The sequence below is a fragment of the Anoplopoma fimbria genome, chromosome 21 (assembly GCF_027596085.1).
Source record: "Anoplopoma fimbria isolate UVic2021 breed Golden Eagle Sablefish chromosome 21, Afim_UVic_2022, whole genome shotgun sequence".
Taxonomy (NCBI): domain Eukaryota; kingdom Metazoa; phylum Chordata; class Actinopteri; order Perciformes; family Anoplopomatidae; genus Anoplopoma; species Anoplopoma fimbria.
In genome coordinates this window covers 9143488-9163910 of record NC_072469.1, presented here as the reverse complement: position 1 = coordinate 9163910, position 20423 = coordinate 9143488, and the positions used below count along the sequence as shown (strand labels likewise).

General features: G+C 39.2%; 2 protein-coding genes across 2 annotated transcripts; one reads left to right on the top strand and one right to left on the bottom strand.

Moving 5' to 3' along the window:
* The first annotated feature begins 2267 nt into the window (after positions 1-2267).
* Positions 2268-6660, top strand: LOC129110860 (solute carrier family 22 member 13-like). Its single transcript, XM_054623103.1, has 10 exons — positions 2268-2722; positions 3199-3302; positions 4016-4170; positions 4515-4686; positions 4789-4909; positions 5002-5096; positions 5445-5659; positions 5830-5938; positions 6057-6251; positions 6345-6660. The coding sequence occupies exons 1-10, from the start codon at positions 2351-2353 to the stop codon at positions 6430-6432; spliced, it is 1626 nt and encodes a 541-aa protein (XP_054479078.1). The 5' UTR covers positions 2268-2350; the 3' UTR covers positions 6433-6660.
* A 1486-nt stretch (positions 6661-8146) lies between these two features.
* On the bottom strand, positions 8147-20134 carry LOC129111091 (LIM domain and actin-binding protein 1). Its single transcript, XM_054623387.1, has 10 exons — positions 20057-20134; positions 19501-19675; positions 19291-19378; positions 18821-19195; positions 18578-18656; positions 16087-16211; positions 15405-15452; positions 9789-9919; positions 8383-8564; positions 8147-8299 (listed from the first exon to the last, which is right to left on the bottom strand). The coding sequence occupies exons 2-9, from the start codon at positions 19626-19628 to the stop codon at positions 8390-8392; spliced, it is 1149 nt and encodes a 382-aa protein (XP_054479362.1). The 5' UTR covers positions 19629-19675; positions 20057-20134; the 3' UTR covers positions 8147-8299; positions 8383-8389.
* Positions 20135-20423: the final 289 nt, after the last annotated feature.

The window sequence follows — 20423 nt, the reverse complement described above, 5'->3', positions numbered from 1 at the left end:
TTGTAGCGCTGCGTGAAGGAAGACAACGACACTGCAAACATGACTTTGAATAAATTTTGCGAGACATACTGTCACTTAACCCTATTGCACGTATATTTATATACATAAAAAAAAAACCAGATAAAGACGGAGTAAGTGTGTGTGTACGTGTGTGTGCGTGTATGTGTGTATGTGTTGGGTAGATTGAGCATATTGCATATTACCCAACTAGAGAGCTGCGCTCCATCAGTGCAGGGTTACTTGTGCTTCCCAGAGTATCAAAAAGTAGGATGGGAGCCAGAGCCTTCAGTTATCAAGCTCCTCTTATGTGGAACCAGCTTCCAGTTTCAGTTCGGGGGGGCAGACACACTCACCACTTTTAAGAGCCTACTCTTAAAAGTGGTGAGTGTGTGTGTCCCCTCTAAGACCTTTCTTTTTGATAGCGCTTATAGTTAGGGCTGGCTCAGCTTTGCCTTGGTTCAGCCCCTAGATATGCTGCTATAGGCCTAGACTGCCGGGGGACTACCTAGGAAACACTGAGCTCCTCTCTCTTCTCTCTCTATCTTTATGTATTCATGTCCTATTTATGCACATTACTGACTTTGATTCTTCCCCGGAGTCCTTGTGCTTTCTCGCCTCGCAGGTTTCCATAAATCGTGGCTGTACCTGGACTGTGGTTGTGCCTCCTGCTGTGGCCCTGCTGACACCCACTGCTACTACCATTATTATTATTAGTCACATTACTATTACCATTCCCTGTATCATTACGCATATTGGCTTTGCTTCTACCCTGGAGTCTTTGTGCTTTCTCGCCTTGCAGGTTTCCATGAATCGTTGTGGTACCTGGACCGTGGTCGTGCCTCCTGCCGTGACCCGGCTGACACCCATTGCTACTTCCATTATCATTACATTACAGTCATTTAGCAGACGCTTTTATCCAAAGCGACTTACAATCAGTAGCTCAAAGCTTATATTACATATCATTACATATCATTCACCAATTCACACACTGATGACAGAAATGCAAGGTACCACCGGCCCATCAGACTCTAACTAACATTCATACAACATCCAGTCCACACCGATGGCAAAGCCCCCACCCGACCACTTCGCTCTGCTGCCTCGGGGCGATTGGTTGCCCCGTCGCTCAGAGGTCCCTGTGGCCGATCGACCCGGTCACAGCTTTTTTCTGTCCTGGCCCCACAGTGGTGGAATGAACTCCCCACTGACGTCAGAACAGCAGAGTCGCTGCCCATCTTTCGGCGCAGGCTGAAAACTCACCTCTTCAAGAAGTACTACCCTGAGCCTTCCACTTAGCACTTATTGCATTCGTATTAGTTTGTTGCACTTATTGTATTCGTATCAGTTCGCTGCACTTATTGTATTTGTATTAGTTTGTTGCACTTTTCGTAGTAATTTGCTTCTGCACTATACTTTTGCTCTGGTTTATGTTTTTAGATGCTTGTTTAAGAAAGGAGATGCACTTATGACTTCTGGTGACTAGTAGTTCTCTTGAATACACTTATTGTAAGTCGTTTTGGATAAAAGCGTCTGCTAAATGACTAATGTAATATATCTTTAATCTCTTCAAGTCAATATGGTGTCTCTGAAGTGCACATTATAAACTGACAAAATTTTATAAAAACACATCAGCAATAAAATTCAAAATAGCATCTTATAAACCACTAAAGGTACAATAGGAGCCTGCTGTCTTTCTCATTCTTAATTCTGATTGGATGTTTCACAAATTTGACTTAAAGAGTAGTTACGACATAGACTACTATGAGTTTTTGTAGTTTTTTTTACCTGTGGAGTGTAAGACAGAAAATAAGAAAGAGTGACCGCTATGCAATGTATATCGTTATGGAAATATGGAGTTTTTCACTTCAGGGACACAACGTTTGAAAGATTTCTGACTCCAAATGTTTTAGACCAATCAGAAGGAGAAGCTGGTGGTTTGGAGATTGAAGCGGAACGTCCATCCAACTCAGACTTTGAAGAGCATTCTTGATAAGACTTTTTAAAGTCATTTATACACACTTTCTGTAAGTGCAGACTCTGCTTGAGAAAACTATCTGTAGTATTGCTCTAAAAGCGGGTATGATGCATCGAGGAACTCTAAAATCAATAACTGATGAGGATGAGCTGCACAAAAGCTCGACATCAGCTGGACTTCAGCCTAAGGGACCCTGACATCACACTTTGTCAGTCTGTTTGTTAGCAGTTTAGGAGATTATAAAATCACTGTGATTGTCAGTTCAAACATTAACTTGCAGGACAAGGGTGAAAGCGACACTTGTTGGCTGGATGTTGCTTTAAACCAGACCTTTCTCTGTCCTGCACTGCACTCTTGGAAGATCCAGATACCACTATGAGTAACTTCGGGGAGATCCTGAAGGAGATTGGAGGGTTTGGTTTGTTTCAGAAGCGTTTGGTGGCTCTATTATGCATCCCCACCTTGTTTACAGCTGATCTGATCCTTCAGGTGTTTACGGGCCTGAGCTTCCCACATCACTGTAACACCGACTGGATCTTGGAGCGTGGGCCAAACCTGACAGATGAGAGACAGAAAAATCTCACCCTCCCTGTGAACAAGGTTGGGAAGTATGAAAGCTGTGAAATGTTCACACCTGTGGATTTGGATTTGGAAATCATTGAAGCATATGGGATTAACGCTACAACTGAATGCATAAATGGATCAGTTTTTGAGGCACGCAAAGGTGCTTCCAGCATTGTTACAGAGGTAAGATAGTTGTTTATTCACCAACAGAAAAACACACTTAACTGTACCATTAAATATATTTATTGTGACTTTTTATCCCTGCTGAGCCACCATACTGTTCTGACAGCATTTTATTAATGCCTTGTCTCCTGGCACATGTTTAGAAATGAGTTGGTTCCACATATTGATAAAAATCACAACATAAAAAATAAAAACAATACAATTTCAACTTTACAACATTAAGTACTCCATACTACTATATTAGAATGAACAAGTTTAACAACTTTAGCAGCAGAACAGGTTCACAAAACTTTCTTAGGGTGACGAGTTGAGAGATGAGATGATGGAATCACCACCACTGTTATAAAAAAAACCTTTTTGTTTTTGACCGACTGCCATTTTCTGTTCATAAAAAACTCAAATAGACCGAAAAATAGAAACTTACAGTATATTGGTGTTTTGTTCTTCTCCTCTCACCATCCTGCCTCTGTCACCAGTTCAACCTGGTTTGTGACAGAAGCAGTTGGGTTGAGGCGTCCCAGTCCATCTACATGTCCGGTCTTCTGCTTGGAGCGCTGGTGTTTGGGCAGATGGCCGACAGGTACACATGCACTTCCACCTTAACTAGATATATACTGGATAGTTAAAATTCTGAACGGGTTGCTCTTTACTTTTAAGTCAACCAAGCATCCATAAAAGTGGTTAATTTAAAAGGTGCTGCATTTGAAATTCAGATAATTTCTATAGCAGCAAACAACTATAAGCTATGTAAAAGATATAGAGGAGTAAGTCCTGAGCAGATAATGAAGTTACTCTCTCTCTGTGTTGTAATCCAAACTTCTCTGGGCTTTGTTTACATAGCTGGTCCGGCCGCACATGCATGTTTGTGCACGTGAGTTCCTGTGTGTGTGCCCCACTGGCTAGCCAATCACTGCCGCTCTGCACTCTGCTCATATCCGGTGGTCACTGTTGAAAACGCTGCGTTGTCGCGTAACGACCATCCACCCTAGTTCTCCCTCAGGTAAACACTGTTATCTCTGTCAGCACTGTTGCCATTGTTGCGTGCTGTTAGCACCGTTAGCTGCTAGCTGGCGGCAAAACTGTCGCCATTTTAACAGCCATGTGGAGGCAATCGCTCAACATGCTCTGAATTTCAAATGTAGCACCTTTAAACAATTCAAAGAAACATTTTTACACAGGCAGTGTATCTATTAACATGGGTTTGTATTGTGCTGAACTTTTAGGAAAGATTCATATACATCCTTATAAAAAAACTCAAGCACCAATGTAACAGTTCTTCTCTTCTCTTTGTAGGTTCGGTCGACGCTTTGTGGTGCTGCTTTCACTCCTTCTCCTACTGGTGTTTGGTGTCAGTGTTGGTTTCTCACCCAACATCTATGTTTACATTGTTCTCAAATTTTTTGGTGGCATCTCCATTTCAGGCATTCTTGTTACTTCATTTGTGATAGGTGGGTAAAATCTTGTCAGTGTCTGTATTTGAACCATCTATTTATACTTCTACTAGCCACAGAGGGAAGAAAACACAATTCTGTTTTGCAGTGTCCTTTATAATCAGCAGCACAGAGTGCCTCCATTTGCAGAGGGGTTATTTGTAAAAGTAAAATGAAAAACACTGATTAGTGATGCTTTGCAAGCTGCAACTCCTTTTGCATTGCTGAAGCAATCATACTGTACATTTACTGAATGATGTCAAAATGACAGTAAAGTTAGTTATAAGGCCTGCATGTATTAAGGTGCATGCACATTTTCTACAGCTAACGTTGAAAAATAACATGATATTGTTGATTTGCAGGTGGAGAGTGGAGTGATTCCTCCAAGTTTGCTTTATGCACCATTTTCTGCCGCTCTTCTTACCCTCTTGGACTGATCCTGTTGTCTGGCATTGCCTATTTGATCCCCAACTGGAGGATCCTGCAGCTGGTGGTCTTCAGCCCTCTTGTCGTTGTCCTGGGTATCATTTACTGGTCAGCAGCCACTAAAACCACATGGATATAATGTTTTAAATGCTCATCTCAATTTTAACTGTAAAACAAATAAAGTTGATATAAAACTTATATGTCAATTAGGATTCTTCCAGAGTCAGCTCGCTGGCTCATCACCCAGGGCAGGAAGAAGGAAGCCATAAAGGAGATTCGGAGGGCTGCCAAGGTGAACGGAAGGAAGGTCCCGGAAGATGTGCTAGACAAGGTGAGCTGCTCCAACCACAACCAGATCAAACACAATAAAGCTCTTGAATAAATGTACATTAACCATTAAAAAATTACACTTGCATTGTTTAGCTGGACAATGAGGGTCCATCCAAAAGAGGAAGCATGTTGGACATCTTCAGGATATCATATCTGAGAAAACGTGCACTCATTATGAGCTACGTGTGGTGAGTATTTGTTTCAACCACAACCTGTTACCGCGTCCACAGCTATACTTTTAAGCCAGAGATACACTTAATTTTAACTACTCAATAGCATGCGCATGATTTCTGTCTTGCGTATCCTGCATCCGTTTGGAGCCTTGGTTGTGCACATCTGTCGAAATTACGTTGTATACGGTTCTCTGGTGTGTCCTCTGGTGAAATACTCCAGTAACATGTGTGGTCCATTCAGCAAGTGACTGAACAATTCGGTTTGGGATGCAGCTGGTTGTCAATGTGAACGCATGGTTAAGAAGCACACATATCTCCAGCCTTATAGTTGCTTTGAAGATATCTATTTCCTTCTGTTAATAGGTTTGGAACAAGCCTGATGTACTTCGGGCTGAGCCTGAATGCAGGCAACTTTGGTCTGGATATCTACCTCACACAGTTCGTCTTTGCCTTGGCAGAATTGATTGCAAGTCTGGGCAGTTTGCCTCTTATTCAGCACTTTGGGAGGAAAGTATGTCTAGCAGCGATCCTGACATTTGGAGGTGCAGCTTGTCTTGGGATAATTGTCACTCCAAAAGGTAAGTTGTTGTATAATAATAGCAGTCTGTTGTAATCCGCCCTGACCATTTCATTTACCTGATTCTTTTTAAGAAAAAACATACCCAGTGATTCTTGCTACATCCATCTTCTAACAGAAGACATGTTTTGCACTAATGTGTTTTTGTCTGATGAATCATTTGTCCATCAGACCTTCCTGTGGTGGTAACCATCATAGCTGTACTTGGAAAACTCTCCGCCACTGCCAGTTTCTCCATTATCTATGTTTATACTGCAGAACTATACCCTACCATTCTTAGGTAAGATAGTTAGTGTCCCAGAGGTAAAACATAAAGTCTGTTATTATCCTTAATATTAATGTATGCAATTGTTACATGCTAACAAGATTGCTGACAAGTCCATTGTCTATACTGGCAGGCAGAATGGTGTAGGTCTAAACTCCGTGTGTTCTCGTGTGGGGGGCGTCATCGCTCCGTTGATCAGACTCCTGGATGTCTACCATTACTCCATTCCAATGCTGATTTACGGCAGCGTGCCCATTGTTGCTGGGAGTATATGTTTACTGCTGCCCGAAACCCTCAATGTTGAACTCCAGGACCACGCTGAAGTCCTGTGAGTTGATGAACTCTTTCACAACAGAGTGCTTATTCCTTTTCAAGAAACTCAGAGCGGTGTATAATTTTTCTTTTTTGTTATTGATTACAGAAAACCTGAGAACAGGCCTCAGATGCGATCCTTCAATGAAGAGGAAAATATCAGAAAAGAGGAAAAACAAATGATTTATATGGACTAATTATTATTTTTTTCATATCATAAATAAATAGTTTGCCTGCTCTCATCTGATAACTGGTAACAAGGACGTATCAGAAAACAGTTAGGAAATGCCAAGCATCAATTGAATCATGTTGAACATGATATCATTTTTAGTTGTTACAATCTATGAACTAAGTTTTACCACAGACTTGATATACAGTTTGATAACTGGATTTTGTAAATATATTAAATAATGCATTTAATGAACAGCACGTGTGTTGATGTTGCCTTGGTATGCATTTTGATTGCAACAAGTCAACTGTTTTATGGGAAATACGAATAAGTAGGCATTTTGATTCATCATAGCACAATGTAACTAATTACATTAAGTTCATTTTGTTCATCTTTTAGTAGTTGATCTGTGCAACTGTAGTGTATTTGACACATAAGGTTAGCAGTTAGCCGTTAAAAGCATAGTGAAACATTTAGAAGCAAAAAGAACAAGATAGAGAGTTGGTGGAATGGATTTACAGCTTATGTTACTCCATGTCTGCTGGCTCTGTAAATAGCTGACAGCAACATTACCTATTTGTGTGTATAGTTCCTGTCATGGAGTTCTGCTCCCATGATGCAAAAATAATAAGTAATATTATAGGTATGTTTCCTTTAATGTATAATCACCTGAAACCAAGAATCATTGGTACTCTGAGCAGCAAGACGATCTGTCTGTTTCATAACCATGTAAAGGTATTTGTTATCATCCTTGTAGTAGTAAAGTATTACAAGTAAAAGTACTCATGCAGAAAAATATAGATTCTCTAGCAGAATGGCTGTCACAATTACCCAGACCACAAAGTGACACCTTCACAATGCTTGTTTTGTCCAACCAATAAACAAATAAATTGAAAATTTTAAATGATCTAATGGTTAGGCAGCGAATCCTCACATTTTGGAAGCTGTAGCCATGAAACTAAATGCACTTTTGCATGAAAAATGACTTAATAATCAGAGTAGAACTATATTAATTTCCATCTCTTTTCAGCACTACTTGTGCATACGGTTGATTGGTAACATTTTTAACAAAGCATCTGATTTTAAAAGATATTCCTATGTTTCGTATGCTAAAATTGTGATTTGTAAAGTATCTAGTGACTAACCACACACAAAAATTTTAAAAACCTAAAATGTTATAGATACATTTTATTTTACTGACACAATTTGTGAAATTAGTTTTTATTGCATCATATTTTATAACTGTGAACAATGATTGCATATCTTTTTTTTTTACATTTCTGCAAAATTCACTTACTAGATTGGATTAGATGGAATGTTGTGTCAGATGCACCGTATCAGATGGAATGTTGCAGACCACAATATCAACATGATGGGTAGAAATGTAACTGGTGGGATAAAGTTCATGAGCCTTAAGGTATGAAAAACACTGACAAAGACATGAAATATCACTGATGTGGACAGTTCAGCAGTACTTATCAGCAGGAAGCGAGTGAATTTTAATCTGCACAGATATAATGCTACTACACTAATACCCAGAATATTTACAACAAAATGATGTAGTTTTTTTTTAAATCTTCTCTGTTATCCCAGTTAACATCTAATATACAAACAATTTTTTTTCTTTCACTTTGTGTCATCAAGAAAGAATTATACAAAAAAATTGATTTGTTGCAATAACTGAACCAAAAAAAACACAAGTATATATATATATATTCAATAACAATGATTGAATAATTAATCCATTATTGCAATTAGGTTGAGGGTTATGTTTGAACACACTAATAATCATTACAAGTATACAAACACATTGTTAAATTTGGAGAGCAGTTGGCCATTGCATGGTGGCTCAAACACATCTTTACATTTGTTGCCACAGTCACCATCGAAATCAGCTGAGGACAGAAACAGAACACAGTTTTAATGGAGGGTTGCAGTGTTAATAAATGATCATGAAAGTCATCCTGCTGGTACTCACATTGTATTTATGCCTCAGACTCAGTCTCATTGGACACCACGTCAGCAGTGTTCCTCGGCAGCCATCGGTTCTTGTGTTGAGCGTGTCCAAAGCCCTCATCGTAATTCCCTTTTCTTCTGAACAGTTGTTGGTAGTGAAATATGCAGTAGAATTCTCCGTATAAAGGTGCGTAATTGTACATGCTACAAATGAGCACAATATGTCAGGTACAGTTTATTCATTTATGGACTGCGTTTGGTTAGAGGTACTATGTTTTTGCAGTTACAGTAGTTATGTGGCACATTTAGAGTTTACTAGGAGGTTACAACTTTATAAATGAATCATGTGTATTTCATTTTGCATTTTGTAAATCATCCTTCAAAAGTTGTCATGTCTCTTAACCTCTAAGCAAGAGACATTTTCTGTTATGACTTTTACTTGTCAATGGAGTAAAAAGAAAGGAGGAACTAATAACATTAATGATGACTTGGTTTAAGCAATTACAGTACTGCAAAGCAATGCAGCAATTAACAATCGTACAGATTACACCTGTGTCAAAATGTCTGCAGTGAAAAAAGTCTATACAAATTTAGTTTCATTTGACATTTGTCTCCCGGTCATGTGGCACCTCCGTTTGGGAACCAGCGCTCAAAAGAAACATTTAAATAATTTTGAAGCAACATAAAATCAAATTAATTTGAAAATCTAATATTCTTACTGCCCTAATACAATATTTCAACAAATCAATCAATTTATTATTCATTGAACGATTTTGAATATATTTGGCAATCAAGTTTATTGTAGTTATTGGCCCGAATATAAGATGAAGTTTACTATGTTTGGAAATTTGTCGATGTATTATGATTTACAACAGTAGATATTCTCTGTAAATGTTTAGAGCCAGGACCAGGCCAAGACAGAGCTAACCGAGTGGGCCTGTGACTTTAAGGGTGTTGCATTATGGGTTATTTGTGGCCTTAATATTGCTTGGCTCGTTAGTTTCTTCCATCCATTTACTGAGTATGTGGTTAAGTTTACCAATTGCTAAAGTGTCCTGTTTTAACACCAGATGTTAGCTCCCAGATGTGCTGTAGCAAGGTGTTTTTACTTCCATGGAGGAAATACAATCATAACTAAGTGGAAACAACTAGAGGATAAAAAGCATGGAAAGGTTATCTGAAAAATGCTAACAGTAAGATAAATTCAGTTACACCTGTCCGTATTAATGTGACAGTCTATATTTTTATATTTCCATACACCATAAAGAGTTATTTGTCCTGCTTACTCTTATATTCAGGCCAATGCAAAATGAATCAACAACAAAGTGATAAATGTTAAACTCATTTTGGTACGGACAAGAAATCAATATTGGAAATCATTGATCAGTGTTGCAGGTGATTTTTCTGTAAAATATTTCAGTATCTCACCTTAATTTTTTCTTGCACTGTTTACAACAAAAGCAAGTTTGATGAAAAATGTATTTGTCTGCAGTAATTTTTTCCATCGGATAAACCGTCTTCAAACAGGCGGAACACATCTCTTGACAAGCTGGTTGAAACTGATGAGAGAAATGAGACCAAGCTAGGTTAAAACAAACAATATATATATATATATATATATATATATATATATATATATATATATATATATATATATATATATATATATAAGCATCAATATCAACAAACACAAAAGCAGAATGAAAACCAATAACACAATCTTTAATTTAAAATGCAAATTAAAACAATTTTATAGAATACAAGCAACAAATAAATCCTCAAATATAAATAAGAACATTTTAACCCAATAATAACCTGTAAGAAATAAACACAAAAGCAAAAATAACAAATACATTTATATCTTTTCAAATAAAATTATGTACATAACAACTTTCTTAAAAAATGTATGAGACCACTTAGCATATTGGTAACAAACTGTCTGTGAATGATTTAAGGTTTCTGATTGATCGGCAGCTGAAATTCTGGGTGCTTGGTGACCCGGTACGTAGCTGGACTGACCGCTGCCTGACCCATGGATGTTGTAGCTTCTGGCTGACCAGTGTCAACAGTGGATTCTTTGGTAGAATAAAACCGGTTTCCAATATTATCAGTCCTCTCATAGTTCTCTGTGACTGTTTTGCTGCCAATAATACTGTTTCCCTCATGGTCAGTCTGCACCTCAAGTACACTAAGCTCTCTTTTAGGGTTGTTAGAGGATTGTTTTCTGATTTGGGCGGGACTGTTGCACGTCAGGGTTTTAGTCGTCCGGAATTTCTTCTCTGATTTTGGGCTGTTCTGACATGTCGGGCAAATTATGGTCTCCGGTGGAAGCAGCTCTGTTTTAGCAGTATTTCTAGCAGCCGACTGGATGGAGATGAAGGCAGGTGAAGATGGAGGACTTGCTCGTTGTTTTGCAGAGTCTACTTCAATTCTTGCTCTCTGGCTAGCTGTCAAGCTTTCCTGTGTCTGCAGTGATTTTGTTCTGCTTGACCCGATGCTAATTTTGCTAAAACTACCGGAGGTTGGGGATCCTTGCTTGGTCCCTAGTGACTCTTTGAACAGGCATGATAAACCAGCAATATCTGAGTCCGATTTCAAGGTAGAGACAGAATAAAGAGCCTTCTTTATTGCTTCCTCTATGTCCACAAGTCTGGCTAAAGTCTGTTCTTTTAGATTCATGATTTCCTCACTGGCTCGCTCAAGATCTCCAAAAACATGTGCCATTGAGGACTTACTTTCATTGCTGTCTTTCTTTAATGGCAACCGCTCTTCTTTGTTTTCTGCTTTTGCCTTCTTGTGTTTCTTTTTGTCAGAGCTGACAACCCAGTCAGGAACGTTCTCGAAGACTCCCCTCAGAGACTTCACATCGACCTCGCTTGTGTCCTGTTCAATTTCTTCAACGTGACTGAGAATGCTGTGCAGTTCCTCCTGCTTTCGCAAGTTGTCAAAAATTTTCATGGCTGCTGGTATGTTCCCTCTCATGATTTCATCCATGTGAACTGACAGCCGCTGTCGGCGTTCTTCCTCTGTCTCCGTTCGTCCTTTCTTTAACCTCATTTCGACTTTGCTTTCTTGTTTGATTTCTTTCTTGTTTGTGCTGTCACCAGTTTGTCCACAGGTGTTTGGGTTATTGCCTGATGGATCACTTAGAGTTTGTTGAGGTTCATCAACCACATGTGCGAGAATTGAGGAATTATCTCCAGACATCTGTTTGGGTTTTTTGTTATCAAGCCGAGCAATTTTAACTCTCTTTGGCTTTACAGGAGGATTCTTCGCCTTTTTACCTCCAAATTTCTTACATGCTTCATGAAAATCTACATGGCTTTCATCTGTTTCTGTCATATTTTCTTTGTTTGAGGAGTCCTGGGGGCTTTTCTCTTCTGCTTTGGCATTTATATCCTGTTGTAGCTTAATGTTATTATTTAAATTATCACTTTCTAAGACGACGACTGAACCATGGACTTCAATTTCCTTAGACGTATGTACAGCTGCATCAAAAAGCTTATTTCTTTGATGATCCACTAGATCAGGCCCTGAGTCTGTGCCAGTGTTCATTTTGAACAGGCATTGCTTATGTTCATCCTTATGTGACATTGGTGTCATTGGCAATTGTTGAAGAGCTGTGTCTATGGGTACAGTTTTAGTTTTGGTTGCCTCAGGTTTCTTTGTGTTGGTTGGTTGAATGTCTCTTTGTTTTACTTTCAAATGCTCTGGCTTAGGTGGGATGGCAGGCTTTGGACCAACAGGCCCTTTGGTTTTCTCTGAGACAGCACTTGTAGCCGGTTTATTTAGGATTTCACTTTCACTTTGGGGCTCTGGCTTTGCTGCAGTCACTTGTTCTTTGGAGACCTCTTGTCTTACAGGTGCTTTAGTTGATTTAGGTTCATTCACAGGGCAAAACTCCTCCTTAGTGGGCTTTTGAGCAGACACTGCAGACACATTTTCTGACCTTTCTTTGTGAGGTTTGTACATGTTTCTGTATATCATAGCTGCTCTGAAATCTCCTCTACTGACATTGATGTTGGATTTCTCCAGAGAATCCAAGGCTGCTTGACGTTTACCCTGAAAAACAACTTCCTCCTCCTCTTGCTCTGCAGCGGTTGTTTCTGGACTAAGTACAAACCCCATAGCAGCTTGAAAGGGTTGTTTCTGGACCACTTCTGTGCCTTTTTGATTTTTTTTGCTGCATGTCTCAGTAGTTTGTACTTCAGAATGAGTGTCTCTACGGCTTGTCTCTGTATTATCATGTTGGTGGTCTGATTTGTGTTCTGAGGTGATGTTCGGGGTTGATGGGAGTTGATCCCATGTTGGCTCAGAGCACGGGTCATCTCTTTGGTTCTCACTTTTTTCAGATAATTCAGCTTCTGTTTGTTTGACATCTGCTGTAACTGAAACAACGGGTTTTTGAATTAGGAATTTATGTTTTTCTTGTGATGAATGTTGCAAGGATTTGGCCTCAATCGTGGCCTGTTGGAGGCTTTGTATTGCAGTTTTAAGGTCAGACATCTCGTCATTGTCATCTACCACCTCAACTAACTCAGACTGGTGCACCCTGCCAATGTCCTGTGTCTCAAGATGCATATGTGATCCTTGTGGTGCTTCTTCTTGTGTTTTACCACCACACTGTATAAAGCTATTCTCCACTTGCCCATGAATGCATTCTGTTGAGGACTGGCTCTTTCCAAGTGGCACATTTTGACCTGTAAATGCGCAAGAAATTGCGGTAGATTGGGCATGGTTAACATATACATTTTGCTTTGGTTGGGGTGGTCTTTGATCTCCAGAGAATATGTTTCTCAGTCTCTTAACATCCACTGGGACCCATTCTGAATTCTCCTCTTCTTGATCACCTCTCTGTTCATGATGAAACTCTATTCCTTGTTCAGCCACATTTTGGTTTGGAGGGAGTTCTTGTTCTTGCACTGTTGGCTCAGCCTGAAGAGTTTTCAAATACTCCAAATCTCCCTTTTCAATACAACTCTTGAACAGTTTAACATTCCCTTTTTCTGCGATTTCAGGCCGTAAGGGTTCTAGGAGAGTTTGATCTTTGCCACTGTCTAGAAGGCAGCTTATGGTTGATTTAATGACACCCTTTCTTAGTTCTTGATTTTCTGTGTTACTCACATCAGCTCTTTCTGGCTCTGGTTCATCATACTCTGCACCTTTTTGAGGACAATAACTTTTCACATCTTCCTCATCAAAGTAATTGTAGAGGGAGTAAACAATGACTTCAGGACATTTGTCCACATCCTCTTGGAAAACTACTCCTTTTCGCAGAGAGTTATCTTGATTGAGAATATCCTCAACAAGCTGAACCACATTGGCAGTTTTAAACTCTGTGTCTTGGTTGGTAGTGGAGTGATGTTGGTGTATGGGTACATTCACTAGTGTGACCTCCATACTTCCTTTACTAACCTCCTTTAGGTACGTGATCTGATGCTTTAGGTTTGCCCGTGGTAGCAACTGGACTATGAAGTTTTGTGCACCACCTTCTGCCACCTCGTCGTATTTTATCTTCGGCCCACTCTCTGATAGCGCGAATTTGGCCTTTTTGGCTATCATTGTCTCATTTACCTCAATGATCGAGCCATCTGAATGTATGGTATTGCCCTGATAAAGGGAATTCAGTGTTTCCTTGATGTTCTCCACCATCGTCTCAATATCTTCCTTGCTCTGATGCCCAATTTTGTAAAATGGCATCGATTCAAACAAGTGGGTTCTGTTCTTGACGTTAGTTATGGGATAGTCCTCAGCTGGCCCAGTCTCTCCTGCCGGGCTTTGTGATGTTGCTGAATGCATAAAGGAATGCTCTCTTTCTATGTTTGTTGGGATAAATGGGTTGTTTTGGAGAAGAGCTGTACTCGTTTTGATTTTTTCCCCGAGTTCTTCTGGAGCAAGAGGGCTTGAAGGTTCATCCTCAAAGGCTGTTTCACCAGTAGAAACCTCTTCCCTACCTGAAAACTCATGGCCAGTGCCTTGAACACATGAGCCCTGTTTATTGGGCGGATGTGTCGAATCCAGACTTTTGGTACATGCATTGCTTTTGTTCTGGCTGTGTAAATTACATTTGCTACACATTTCAAACTCCTGTTTTTGTTTTTGGACTGCCCCTGTCTCATCCCTAGAAATAGAAACTTTCCCATGAAACTTATTATCTGGACTTAGTGTGGATGTGTCCACATATTTACTCTCAAATATCTTTTTGGTAGCTTGAACATCTATTCTTATCATCTCCTCATCACCATCACACTCTCTGTTAGGATCTGGACTAGACACAAGCCTTTTGTCATCCTCGAAGATCCCTTCATTACTTTCATAACATGGCCTCTCTTCATGCTCCTCAAACACAGCTGATGATTTACTGACATCGTCTCTTTCCACTCTTCCCATTGCCTTGTGCATCTTGGGGGTGTAAGAAGATACTTTGTGACTCAGGGCACAGTTCTCAAATATCAAGCGTCTTGAAAGGACCTCTCCTTCGTATCCAGTTTCACCAGCTGTCATCCCAGTCTCCGAGCTCAAAACCTCAGCAAGCTCCTCATCCACAACTTCATCTAACATCTTCAGCTCTGGGTGAGTGTGCTTCAGGAGTCTTCTCAGCTCACATTTCTGGCGCTGTTGGTGGAGCTTCTCTTTGGAAAGTTGGGATGTGATGGACTGTGGGGAATGTGCCTCAGAGACGTCTTCTGGTCTGGGCGTTTGACTGGTTGAACGAGGTGAGGGGAGGTCATCTGTCCTTTGTTGGGATTCTTCTGCCATCTTAGAAGAGCAGATTAACATTCTCATCATTGATTCCTTTATAACAGAAATGAGCCATCCAGTGGAAACCATGCGCAGGAAATGCCGACATGCTTACAGCAATGAGACTGATACCTTCCAGATCATGCCAGTTGATTTGTTTGCTACATGCCAGGGGTCAGTTGGTAAGTCGAGCTCCAAAGCAACCAGCAAATACAACAACAATGATAAATGGAAAGTGTTATTGTGACAACGCAAATCCAAAGCACACTGTCATGCATAATGTTTGGTAAAATGTTACTTTACCTTGGTTAGTTTGGTTCTTTTCCCAGATTCAGATGACTGAACTTGTGCCTGGATGGAAACAATGATAGTTTCAGGTCAGGTCTACCTGACATAGCAATGTTCCTTGGAGATTGGTAATCATTATATGAGTAATGTGATGTGTTATATGACACTGTGAAAGATGATAATCTACAGTGTGTAGTTATCTAATCTACTTTATCACACGGCTTCGTGGAATATGCGATTCTGAAAAATCATCATTTTAACAATTTAGCTTAAACTCAAGTCATAATAATTTATAGATTATGCTTATAAAATAGGGGTAGGGACAATTGATGTTCCAACTTTTTCAGTCCTAATAATGATAACCTAACTTTGGGTATCGGCGAATACGCAGAAACGATCCAATACCAGTGTTTATTTAAAAGCTGTATGCCTCACTGAGACTGGGATCATTCTTTTATATGTAAGGAAACATCAAGCTTGACTTAAACATTGCTTTCCTAACTGTGTTGAACAAAAACTGAAAAATAAATGCATGGATATATATTTACTGAATTGTTATTCAATTATGGTATCTAATACCAGATACCATATCCAGCTTTTTGAGTAAGTATTGGACCAATATCATTATTGCTATAGTTGCAACTCTAGTTAGGTCTGAATAGAAAAGATTACATAATGAGTAGGCAGATGTGTTTACCGGTTTTAAAAGGCTGCGTGTTGAATCCTGAGGTACCACCTTAGACAGGTATAGAGCGGACATAGCTTTGACTGAGACACTCAGTTTCTCCTTGTCTTGGAAATCTGCAATTGACCTCTTTTCATCTGCAGACACAACAGACACAGCCGTATAAATATGTGAAATGTATTTATGACACTTTGTAGCACTTAAGATATGAGCCCTAATCAGACCTGTCAATCATATTTTCTCACTTTGTTTACTGATTAATATAAGCAGTTGAATAGGCAACTGGTGTAACAATACAGGGCTTTTTTTTTTCAAAAAACTGTAACTACATCGTTTCAAATTTAAACCGAATTTTAAAAAGTGACAAATTTTTATAAATAACTTCTATGTTCGCATCCATGTCACCAAACCGCGTGTTAATAGTTAGCAATTTAAGGGTCAACCGTAATAACACTTTCATAGCTGATATGCAACAGCTGCCATGTGGTCAAGTTATAAATGTCCCACTTGTGGTGGAGGGGGCAGATACCTGACTCCACTGACACAACTACTGAGAGTTATACGGACAGGAAAAACATTGTAGCTACAGTTGACTAAGCATAGAAGAGTGAAGTAAACACAAATATGTTTTACAATTGTTCGTAGAAGATAGTAAATGTTCTCTAGCAGCTCTCAGTCAGGAACACATGGTAAAACAGACACTGTCACATATAAAGAGAGAACTCTGTCGAAATTGGAGAATTTGGCTGCAATATTTAGGTCAATCTCTAAAGTCTCAATATTAATATAATATTTCAAGATTTAAATCTCCAGAAGCTGCAAAAACTATCAATCATAGGTATTATTAGCTGCCCCAATATAAGGTTATTGTTATTATTAAAGGTATTGATTATATATCTAGATCTCTCTCTAAATGTATATGTATATGTGTGTATATATATATATATATATATATATATATATATATATATATAGATAATTATATAGGAGTACACAAGTTTTCAAGAGCATGTAGAAGAAATTTAACATGCGGGTAAGATTATTTCTGCTCAGCAGACACAGATTAGTCTCTAGTTGCCCCATTCGATCAAAATACAAATCTCTACTCACAGAAAATGAACGGCTCCCAGCTCCTTCTGATCTACCTGTCTTCTTCTTATTTCCTTTCGATCTTTGTGAACGTGTTAGGTCTGATTTCCTGTTGGTTTGAGTCTTGTTGTGGAGCGTCTGCCACTCTCAGTCTCTCCCTCTCTCTGCCTCACTCCTGCCCCAATGACAGCTGACCCTTTCACCCTCCTGCACTTATTCAGGACTTGTTACTTGCTTTCTATTTCTGTCCTGTTCTGAAGTGGTCTACTATGCACACACCAGGTTGAGTCAATCACTGCTTCCTGCACAGTGACTGTGCGGATATTCATCTCCATTTCACCTCTTCCCTTCATACCGTCCATGACTTTGACCTGAGTCACAGGACTCAGAGACGGCTTTCAAGGAAATGTATACCAGAGGAGCCGCCATCTTGTTTGGGTTTTAACAGTTACGAGATGATTTAAACACTGAATTGGGCAGATAAATGCTATTGTGATGGATCGAGAGCAAAATAGTTAGTAGTTAGTAATTCCCTGGAAATTTCCTGCGATGTTAAATAAAGAGTTCTATACCAGCTCCATTTATACCCAAGTAAATTTAGTTTTAGTTTTAGTTTATTTTATTTGCACAATTGAAAAATAATATTACAGTGCAGGAAGAGGCAGAAAACCCACTGGGCTTATTTGAAGCCTCCAACTATATAATATAAAAAACAATACTATAACGAATACAAAAAGAATATTGTTTCATATATGTTGCGAATTGAATGCATGTAGACAAGTATCACATTTTTGCATGTTCAGCTGACCTGTTGTCCAATAACTAAAAGACTATGGTATCAATGGATTTAAATTAATACATTGGGAGAACATAAATTGAACACTGTCCCTGTTTTCTGTGTAATTAGTGCAAAGTAGCAGGAAATTTCCTGTGGTACTTTATATTCCAGGATATATGTTTAACTCCGACAGTCCTGTGTCCATAAATTCATGCAAACAACATCTGAAAAGTTTTGTTGTAATTTGCCTTTAAACTATAGTATCAGACAGCAAATCAAAGTCTGGAGCAGCTCGAGGGTGTGACATTACAGTTCTCTCAAAACCTTGATCAAGTCTGATCAACTGCTCTTTGTTCTAGAAGTGAATAGTAATAGATAGTTCATTTTTAGTAGTTTTTATTATTGCCAGATATAGTTTATGAGTGGGCTTTTTATAATTTGTATTCCTTGTGTTTTTTAAATGTCTGCTAATCAAATTTCCCTCGTAGAAAAATAGAAAGTTTTAATCTACTACTGATAACTACTCAATAAAGAGCTGCTTCAGTGACCTTAGAAATGCTTAATTGGTTGGAATACATAGTGATCGGGTTGGCGGACATCACAGAGCATATCTGATGAATGTTGTCTGGTACTCACCAGCTTGGGAGGCTGCAATTGTTTCAAAATCAATACCCCCTACTGTTTTTCTCCTCTCCATCTGGGTCTGTTTCACCACCTAGAGAGAGAAATAATGAACTGTCACTGCTACTAAGTAGCCATATGCCTGTCTATGTCACAATACGAAGTATTGTTTCTATTTTTGGAAGTAACATGATGGAAGTTGCACGATTGAATGGCCATAAATCTGATCTTTAAGCTGTAAGAGGTGATTATATTTACCTTTCGAGTCACATGATCTTTTGCATCAGTTTTAGCAGCATTAACTGGAGCGTCAGCAGGAATTTGGGTCTTTGGTTCCTCTCGAGAGCTCTTCACTTCTTCAACCTCTCCATTCACTGCTGGCATGATGCCTGCTGTCTTGTTTGGTAGAGAGAAACTCACAGCTCTGGAACTGCTCTTCACCTTGTTTTGTGTGGCTGCCTTTGACTCAAACAGGGCCTTCAGGGCCCCAATGGACCCGGCGCTGCTTTGAAGGCTCCCCATTGACTTACTGCGGGTCAAACTGGGTTTGTCCCAAGACTGTTCTCTCAATTCATTTTTCCTCATCAGAGACTTCAGGCGAGTCTCTTTACTCTCCAGAGGAGATGGTGTTATCTGACAGTGATGCACAAAGGAAAAATATATGTTTGAATGCTGTATTAATTGTTTTTCCAGAAACTGAAGATGCTTTTGTTTGAGTCAGAGGTTACCTCTTTTAACACCTGCTTTGGCTTTGCTTCACCATTATTTACAGAGATGTCTTGAACAGATGTGCTGACTTTCACTGTAGTTTGATACCTTACAAACACAAAAACATGTTAATCATCTACTAACATACTGCATGAAGGTTACAGACGGTTAGACTATGTGTTTAGTTGTTACAGATGTAGAAAGAGAGAGGAAGATGGTGTTTCTGTCACCTGGCAACTAGCTGGGACACAGATGTTGACTTGTCCCGTAGACCTGTCTCTGTCCAGTTGGGCTTGTCACATGATGAGGCGACGCTCCTCAGTGACTGGGTGCGTCTCAGGCTACTCTTCAATTCCATGGCCAATCACGTCACAGCAGCACAGAGTTTGCAAAAAGCTTTCTCACCTAATATACATGACAGATAATCATTTATTTTATCTCCATTATTTCAGTATGTTTTCTTTGTGGAGGATCAGGAGACGCTGAATGTCACAGTCTGTTAATTATTTTAGCCCAGCAATAAATTCCTGTTTAACCATCATCTAAACACTCCAAGTGAACATTTTATCTACTCGTAAAGCTAAGATATTCCCCCTAGCTTGTATAAATGGCAGGTTTTAACATCAATAATGCATAGCCTGCCATGAATGACAAGTTGCAAAGATTTTGAGGAAGTCATGCAATTTAACAGCACTGCAAAAGAGTGCAACTACTCAATTTAAACAAATGTTTCATGAAAACAAGGTTTTGGAGTATTTTAAAGGACATTTTAAGTAGAATTGTTACCTTAAGGATGTCGGTCGATGTCTGTCCCCTGTGACAATCAGAAACACTTCCGCAGCATCACAAGACTTTCACACGGAGTGAAGCGTTTGTGAGCAAAGTCCTTTTTCTTCCTTATTACCACAGACTGTGTAAAATGATTTATGAACATGTTTAGCGTAGCAAACAACTGGATAATATAAAAAAAAAACTGTAATGCAAGACTGCATTTAGGCTGCTTTCTTGAAAAATAAACAGTAAATGTTTGTCATTTTAGAAATAATTTATTCAACATCCCCATTTCATTCCATATCAAGCTTTTGTCATTATTGTGTGTTTTGGCTCCGATGTGAGATTTCAGGAGAATCCTTGATGTTTGCTGTCAAACCCC

What these genes read in the sequence shown, in the direction of transcription:
- LOC129110860 (XM_054623103.1), top strand. Translation starts at nt 2,351, where the DNA reads ATGAGTAACTTCGGGGAGATCCTGAAGGAGATTGGAGGGTTTGGTTTG. An exon ending in TGTTACTTCATTTGTGATAG is followed by an intron (nt 4,171 to 4,514) that starts GTGGGTAAAATC and finishes GTTGATTTGCAG; the next exon opens with GTGGAGAGTGGAGTGATTCC. An exon ending in CGGAAGATGTGCTAGACAAG is followed by an intron (nt 4,910 to 5,001) that starts GTGAGCTGCTCC and finishes TGCATTGTTTAG; the next exon opens with CTGGACAATGAGGGTCCATC.
- LOC129111091 (XM_054623387.1), bottom strand. Translation starts at nt 19,628, where the DNA reads ATGGAATTGAAGAGTAGCCTGAGACGCACCCAGTCACTGAGGAGCGTC. An exon ending in CAAAGCAGGTGTTAAAAGAG is followed by an intron (nt 19,196 to 19,290) that starts GTAACCTCTGAC and finishes CATCACTGTCAG; the next exon opens with ATAACACCATCTCCTCTGGA. An exon ending in CAGTGCAAGAAAAAATTAAG is followed by an intron (nt 8,565 to 9,788) that starts GTGAGATACTGA and finishes GCTCATTTGTAG; the next exon opens with CATGTACAATTACGCACCTT.